This window comes from Sinocyclocheilus anshuiensis, unplaced genomic scaffold (assembly GCF_001515605.1).
Source record: "Sinocyclocheilus anshuiensis isolate Anshui unplaced genomic scaffold, SAMN03320099.WGS_v1.1 scaffold2477, whole genome shotgun sequence".
Taxonomy (NCBI): domain Eukaryota; kingdom Metazoa; phylum Chordata; class Actinopteri; order Cypriniformes; family Cyprinidae; genus Sinocyclocheilus; species Sinocyclocheilus anshuiensis.
Genome location: NW_015554065.1, coordinates 569,018 through 577,672, shown reverse-complemented (window position 1 = coordinate 577,672; position 8,655 = coordinate 569,018). Strand labels below are relative to the sequence as shown.

At 34.7% G+C, this 8,655-nt stretch overlaps 1 protein-coding gene across 1 annotated transcript in view; it reads left to right on the top strand.

Moving 5' to 3' along the window:
• Positions 1 to 6,897: 6,897 nt before the first annotated feature.
• Positions 6,898 to 8,655, top strand: part of LOC107668653 (protein phosphatase 1H) — a 22,313-nt gene continuing 20,555 nt past the window's right edge. The window contains exon 1 of the mRNA XM_016460598.1: positions 6,898 to 7,330. Within this exon, the coding sequence (XP_016316084.1) occupies positions 7,101 to 7,330 (230 nt within the window). The 5' untranslated portion in view covers positions 6,898 to 7,100. The remainder of the gene's footprint in view (positions 7,331 to 8,655) is intronic.

Genomic DNA, 8,655 nt, shown 5'->3' with positions numbered 1-8,655 from the left:
TTTCATTTTTTTTTTTTTTTGGAATCAGTTTTTTTTTTTGATTAAATTGCAATCAAAAAGCACATCTACTGTAATTAACTGAAATCATAAAATGTTATAAAATGTAACAATAATTTATTATAATTTTTACAGTAATAGGGCCCTATGAAATGCTTTCTTTCTTTTATTTTTAGAAATGCTGTGCTGCTTTTTTTTCTGGATGTTTGATTTAATACACATGTATTATCAAAAATGGTGGTGATAAGATAAAGGCATACAACGTTAACTTTTAAAATGTAATCAAATGAAAATTTAACTATTACTTTAATTTTTGCAAAACAGATTGCTGCATAACAGAGGTTTACTGTTAAAATTGAAACATTTGAATAAAACAATTGTATTATTATTATTACTTTGAGACACACATTCTACTGTACAATTCTAATATATTTCTGTCAGAATTTCTTCAAGTTTTTCAACATTTCCTTCGGCTTGAGGTTTATTAATTTCACTTTTGGTGTGAAAGGGCTTTTATATTTGCCAAAAATAGAACTTTTTTTTATTAAAAACTAACTAAGTATCCCAATTAGTTACTTTTTTTAGGGAGTAACGCAATATTGTAATGCATTACTTTTAAAAGTAACTTTCCCCAACACTGCATCTTAGTGGCTTCAGGTTACAGACTAACCGGAAGGTGAAGTCCCTTTGAAATCCTGATGAAAGTGTTTCCTAAAGCTCCCTTTCCTCTGCTGGTTATTATAAACTTTTGTTATTCTTCTCCCGCTGTGTTCATTGTTGTCATGGGAAGCGTTCATTAAGCAGCCTCGTTAGGATCGTTCAGTTGAGAAGGTTGTTACAGTCTGAGAGTGTTGTGTTTCACATGACAGGAGGGAAATCATATATCCCTTCTTTTGTATACATTAAACGGGTGCCATGGATGATAAATGAACATTTCCCAGAATTCACTGCCGACTACAATTCAAAGAAAACTATCTCATCCTATAGAACACAAACACATTTGTCCTTATCCTATTGTAGCCTATATTTTTACAGAACAAAAGTAGAGAGAAAACCCAATATGTGCAATTAACCCCAGGCAGGTCAGAGGCTATTATATGATAAAACTGGACACACATGCATTAGATATTTTTCATGTTTATAGTAAAAGCACACACAAAACACATGCACAGACACATTTATGCATGCAAAGACATTGTGCACCAATGTCAATGGGTTTTTGGTTTAATGCCTCAAATTAGATCTGCGATGAACAAAAGCGCCATATGTTTTATTTAACAACATAAGATACATCAGTAATATCTGCTTGTGTGTGTGTGTGTGTGTGTGTGTGTTTTCTTTTAATATTTTACTTGTCTTGAAAAAGGCAGTTGCAAGCAAGTGGCTAAGTGCTACTACAGAGCTTGTCGGGGACATTAAATGTGATCACACAGGAAAACTCTGCAAACTATTTTAACAAACATTCAGGGAAAATGTTTTTAAATGAAGGCTAGATGGAAGCTTAATGGTGACGTTGAAGTCATGTGACAGTGGTGTAGTTTGTTTTACCTCTGTCAGTTGTATTTAGGCTTCAAAATTCATAAAAGTTGTGAAGATTATCATGATGAAAAAAACATGTAAGAACCATACACTTTTGTTGGTCACAGAGCTTATTTTCTGCAGTGATCCAAAAAAGCCAATGGAAAAATCTTAGTGGGTTTTTGTTGTGGGACCCAGCTGACACAAATATGTTATGAGAACGTTTTACTAACATTCCCATTAAGTTGTGAAAACATTATTTCTGAATGTTCTCCGAACATGCAAATGTCCAGAACGTCCAGTTTTTTTTTTATTATTTAAAAAAAATTTTTTCTTGGTTCTAAATGTTAAGCGAACATTCCATTTTGCAGACATTATGGAAACGTTACTTTTGACAAGTAATAGCAAGTAGTAACATTTAAAAACATCCAAATAGAACATTTTAAGAAGACAGATGTTCTATGAACCATGTATGAATAACATATTTGTGCTAACATTTTGAAAATATGATTAAAGACCAGATACCTTTGAATGAATGTTCTATTAACATTACTGGAAGAACATTTGTTTGTCTTAATACACTGGCAGTGACGTCATTGGCATTCAGGTCTGTGAGCAGCACATCAAACATATTAAAACATCACTAAACAACACACAGGTTTCCAGAGATGAGGCTGCCTGACATTTCAAATCCAATTACACTTGAGAATGTCACTCTTTGAGATGGTCTCGAGTTCTTCTGCTCACTGACCTGATGTCTCGCGTGTTATTGATGAAAGTTGTCCTGATCTCAGATCAGGTCTCAGGGGATCTGGTAGAGTGACGCTGGTCTCGGATCAGTTTGGCACGATGTTCTCTTGGTTGAGACCCATCTGGGAAGAATTAAATGATGGTGAGATTTTGTTGGATATATTTATTGTCCCTCCAGAACATTCCAAAATCTGAAGTCACGCCATTCCTGCGTGAGCAGGTCTGATTTTCCTCTGCGTCAAGCAGAATGTGGATTGTGTGTTCCTTACAAACTATACACAGTGATGGTGTCAGACAGTAAAGTAGTTTGATATATAGGGTAAAATGTTTTTTTTTTAAACCATAAATGGCACAAAATTTCATCTCAACACATTTGAAGAATGGCAACTCTTTTTTTATGTGAATATCAACAAAGTTATGAGGTTAATTGATCTAATTTAGTGATCTATGACATTGTATTAAGTTGAATATCACAGATTTTGTGTCTGTTGGCATATTTAGATTTATATTGAAATATGTTACAATATAAAAGTGAATGCACATTGTTTTTAATGCGGGTACTTTAAACAACACAGTCCAGAATGATTTGCATATTCATGTAGGCCTACCGTGATATTTATATGGTAAGGTATTTCAAAGAATACCAGGGTATTGTAAATGTTCAAAATCATAGTACCGCACCGTTTTGATATATCTTAAATCTTTGTAATCACACATAACGCAGAATGCTAACATAAAAAAAAACTGAAATGAATACAGTAAACTGAGTCTTGAGTGAGGAGCAAACTGTGTAGAGTCTATGAAGAGTCCCAATCAGTTCAGCAGCAGAGCTTTAATCCGTGAGATGCATTTCTGACAGATTACCACGATTTGTTTCTTTTTAATCAACAGTAATCCGTCCAAAACAGGCAGACAGAATAAGGAGATTCCCCTCCTAATCAGCCAGGCAGCAATAAATACACGCCGCCTCAGCGGGACAACACACTTTCCACATCAGACATGACAGAGCATGCCAGAAAGCAATAAAACTAACAAATGACCCAAACCGAATCCTAAATCTTGCTCTCAGACCATCCATAAGATCAGTATTGAGAGGCAGCACGTGTGTTTGGCACCGCTGAGCTCATAAATCTACCCAGCGGCCCCGCTGCTGCTGCTACAGTACTGAGGGTGTTTGCTGAAAGCAGAATCAGGCACTGGATTAACCTACAGTGATCCTGACGAGGAAAGCAGGCTGACCCGTGTCAAACCTTTCACATTCTCTGTAGTGAACAAGATCCAGTCGAGATGTTGAATAGAGACTGTTGGCCATTTCTTGTTAGGAAACACTGACATCTAGTGGCCATTATGAGACATGACAGCCAGGGCTAGAAATATAGGGGGTGGGGGGGTCAATCTGATTTTTTTTGCTCACATGTGACTCGGATCTGTTTTTCTCTTGATAGTGTGAACAGCACAAACCACATAGAATCTGATCTTTTCAATTCCGATTTGTGCCACTTCTATGTGTGGTACTAAATCCGATGCAGGTTCAGATGTTTTGGAACCTGGCAACCCTGTTCATATTGTTCTTTTGCGCATGCAGGTCAGTTCAGAACCATGATCTGTTCACACTGAAATCTGATATTGGCCACATTTTAAAACAACAATGTGAACAGCTATACAAAAAAATCTGAGCAAAATTCAGAATTGAGCACTAAGGCTCGCAGTGTGAACGCAGACTATATGAATATGATCGGATTTCAATCGGATTTGCACAAAAATCGGATTTGGGCTGGCAGTCTGAGCGAGGCTTTATATGGAAGCGGCAAATCGTAATTGAAAAGATCAGATGTAGTTTGTGCTGTTCACACTGTCACGAGAAACAGATCTGAGTCACATGTGCACAAAAAAAAAAAATCAGTTTTGGGCCACATTTGCCTGCTGCTTTATCAGTGCGCGTCCTGCTCCTCGCAAAACAGATCGTGTAAGCTACAGGTAAATTATATGGAATGAACCGTGATTTTTGCCGAAAATCGGAACATTTTACTTTATCAGAGGTGATAACAGAAAATAAAGCTGTGTTAACGTACCTGAAATGATCCAGGCTTTTATATAAACTCTGTCATCTAGCTCGCATGTCTATGTTTTGTTTATGAATGCATGGTGCGATTTTGAACGAATCGAGTGAGTCAGTGATTCAATCCCCCGTTCTTAAAGGCAGTCACTTGCTTCGTTCCTGAATGAATCAGCTGTTTGAACGAATCGATTGAATGAATGATTCAATGATAAAATCAGTGACTTGCCGCCACTTGCTGGCGGTTTTAGTTTTCGGTTTTACTTTTAAACTATCATTTCAGTTATTTAAATCATTTAATATTTCTATATTAATACTTTAATCTCATAACATTGTTATTATGAATTTAAATGCATTCATGCCACCTCTGAGCCTTGTTAAACAATCTGTAAATATACTTAAATCAATGCCACTTTTTGTTCTTCTGTGAATTTTGTTGATACTGATTTAATTTGATTGGTAACTTGTTCTTGCTGATTATGTCTTATAATTCTAATTCAATGTATTGTTTTCATTAAAAAAAAAATAATAATATTTTTTTTTATGCCATTACAAAAGGTGGCCCTGCAAATCACTTTTGAGTTAAATATCAATTTATAATGTGAAGGTTAATTTTTGTTATTGATCAGAAGGTGCTCTTAATTTTTTTTTTTTTTTAATTAGGAGCACAAGTGCTTGTTGTCCCTTTTTTATTAAACAGAAGGGGTCATTAATACTGACTCATTATCAAGTCCTCCCAGTGAATTTTGGCAATGTCCACCACTAATGACAGCGCCCAAACAAAATGCTGGTACAGTATTTCTATGCATTGATTCCGTCTATTTAAAGTGTATTTTAAAACAATTAAAACAGTAAAGTCTTCTGAAGTTATATGATAGCATAATGAGTTAATATTCATCTGTTTTGCACAGAGATCTGTCGATTGAACAACATGTGGGTGAGTAAACAGCGATAACATTTTTATCTGGTGAGCTATTTAAATTTCTGTATTGCTTTGGTTGTTGAAATGGATGACATGCTGATTTGTGGCTCATGTTATAAGAGCTATAACAGATGGCATATATTTCTAGTGATTGTGCACACATTTTATAATCCTCCTGGGATTATTCAAACAGTTGTTGAGTGTGATGTTGTTTAAACAGTACAGTATTGCATACACACGATTAAATCCACTAAAGCTGGAAAGATTAAGCACTTGTTATATCCTGATATGGACGTGCTGAACACTGGCAGCATGTTAGAACAAAAAAAAAACATACAAAACAACTTTCTAATTATATTTATTAAATGCTAAATATTGTTATAATATAAAAACTAACTCAACTGTTATTTAGCACTTAAAATATTTGTTTATCTATTTAGTAATGATTTTTTTTTCTTGATTGTTGAACTGATTTAATGAAAAAATAAATGTAATTTTACTGGTTATGCTTTATTTCAATGTGTCCTTATTATATAACACTTACAATATTTATTTAAATTATACTATATTTAGTAATGTGGTTTGTTTTGGTGATTGATGAGCTGATATGAACATATTTTAATAAAAAAATATTTTATTTTATATTTTACTGGTTATGCTCTGATATGGACGTGCTGAACACTGGCAGCATGTTAGAACAAAAAAAAAACATACAAAACAACTTTCTAATTATATTTATTAAATGCTAAATATTGTTATAATATAAAAACTAACTCAACTGTTATTTAGCACTTAAAATATTTGTTTATCTATTTAGTAATGATTTTTTTTTCTTGATTGTTGAACTGATTTAATGAAAAAATAAATGTAATTTTACTGGTTATGCTTTATTTCAATGTGTCCTTATTATATAACACTTACAATATTTATTTAAATTATACTATATTTAGTAATGTGGTTTGTTTTGGTGATTGATGAGCTGATATGAACATATTTTAATAAAAACATATTTTATTTTATATTTTACTGGTTATGCTTTATTTTAATGTGTCTTTATTATCTAACACTTAAAATATCTGTTTAGTGATGTGGTTTGCTGTGTTATTATTGAACTGATTTAATTAAATAAAAAATGTAATTGTACTGGTTATGCTTTATTTTAATGTGTCATTATTCTGTAACAATATTCTATTACAATATTTAATCTATCTGGTAATGTGGTTCGTTTTGATGATTGATGAGCTGATATTAATGTATTTTAATCAAAAAATATTTTATTTATTTTACTGGTTATGCTTTATTTTAAGTTGTCCTTATTATATAATACTTACAATATTTATTTAAATTATACTCTATTTAGTAATGTGGTTCGTTTTGGTGATCGATGAGCTGATATTATTCAAAATGTTTTTTATTCCTATTTTTATTGGTATTTTATTGGGTACACTTTATTTTAAGGTGAACCTGTCACGGTAATTATATATTTAAGCACATAATAATATTACTTAACAACATATATTTATTAATAGGTTTATTTAGTTTCATGTAGTTATTATGCATAATTTACTGTAATAATATGTGTAACAAGGACACTGTAAAATAACATTTTACTATTTATTTATGCATGTATATACAGTGATGGTATCAAGTGGTACTTATGGACAGTAAATGTGTTTTTACGCATACAGCAAGGAAGTGGAATAAATGTGAACACTATGAGGGTCAAAGTCACCGAAGTGACCCGCAACAGGACTGTCACGTGGTGACGTTCATTTCCGCCGTGCTGACGGTGCGTTCATTGCGCAGCCCGTGACCACACACACACACACACACACCACCATCACCATCACCATCATCATGATGATAACACGCGTGCGGTCCGCGGTCTCCAGCATCATCGGCGGCATCATGGCTTCGGGTTCCAGCGCGCACGAGAACCATCCAGATCTGCCGCTCCGGTTCCCGTACAGCAGGCCGGATTTCCTCGCGCTGTCACCGGACGAGGTGGAGTGCTCCGCGGATCACATCTCCAGACCCATCCTCATCCTCAAGGAGATGAAGCTTCCCTGGGCCGCCGGATACGCGGAGTGAGTAGCGACGCTCCAGCCAATGCGCGCTGGTTTCAGTACGCGGATGCTGCGGAATGCTTGCGTTCCTTATGATGATAAACACACGAGGAGCAGAACATGAAAGATCCATGACACACATCCCTACTTTCATTTGCATGCAGGTTTAGCAGGGCGCATGCGCGCTTTTTGCGCAGTATATCATAACCTAATTCATGCGAAGCTCCCACAGCAGTTGCTGCATTGGATAATGGTTATGAAATCAGATTTCAGACAGCCCAGGTTGAGTTTCATGCATTTATGATATGTTTGCCATCAAAATCCAAGTCTTGTGTCGTGTGTGAGCCATGATATACGCCACGGATACTGCTGCTTTGAATCATTCCCAAACTCTGAATGACTTAATAATGAGCCATATTATTTATTTACTATTGTAGTGTTTATTAATATTTTGTATTAGCTTTTATGTTTTTCAATATGCATTTTAATTTTAGTTGAAGTGTTAGCAATGTTGTTATGTGCTTTTGTTCATTTAGCTTCAATTTATTTTAATTTCTGTTTTAGCAATTTTAGTTTTAATTAAATTAAATTAATTTTAGTTTTCTGCCTAAACTATTTCAGTTAGTTGCCAAGGCAACATTTCTCCGTTTTAGTTTTTTTCTAGTTTTTTAAGTGTTTCATCTAAGTTTTATGTTTTATTTCAGCTTTTAAGTATTTAAATTACCGATAATTATTTTTAATAGCCTAGTTTACTAGTTTTAGTGTTTGTAACAGCACTGCAACTGGGAAATCTCCTTTTAAATGTAATTCTGTCCAGTACAGTCTCTATACAGTTCAATCTCAAACATCCCAATGTTCGTTTCAGCTCTACTTCTCTGATATGAGGATGTTCAAGTGTGATCGACTCACTTCCCTTCCCGGTGTTGGTGTGGAGAAGTGAGATTCACAGGGAGGCAGCTCTCAGATGGCCGCTCACGTGACCAGCCTCGTCTCTGATCATAATGTCCTGCGGCTCCTGCGCTCTCAAGGCGTTACTGTTCACTGATGTTGATGTTTAACTGCAGCAGTGGAGGATTAACCAGAACAAATGACCCCGAACAGAACCAGAGCGAAAGACTGTGCTTTTGACCTCTGCGTTTAACTGTGATCAGAGCTAAAGCTGTCTGTCTGTCTCTATCTATCTATCTATTGTCTGTCTATCTATCTTTCTTTAACGTTCTATCTATCTATCATCTATCTATCTATCTATCTGTCTATCTGTCTGTCTGTCTGTCTGTCTCTTTTTATCTATCTGTCTGTCTGTCTATCTATCTTTAACGTTCTATCTATCTATCTATCTATCTATT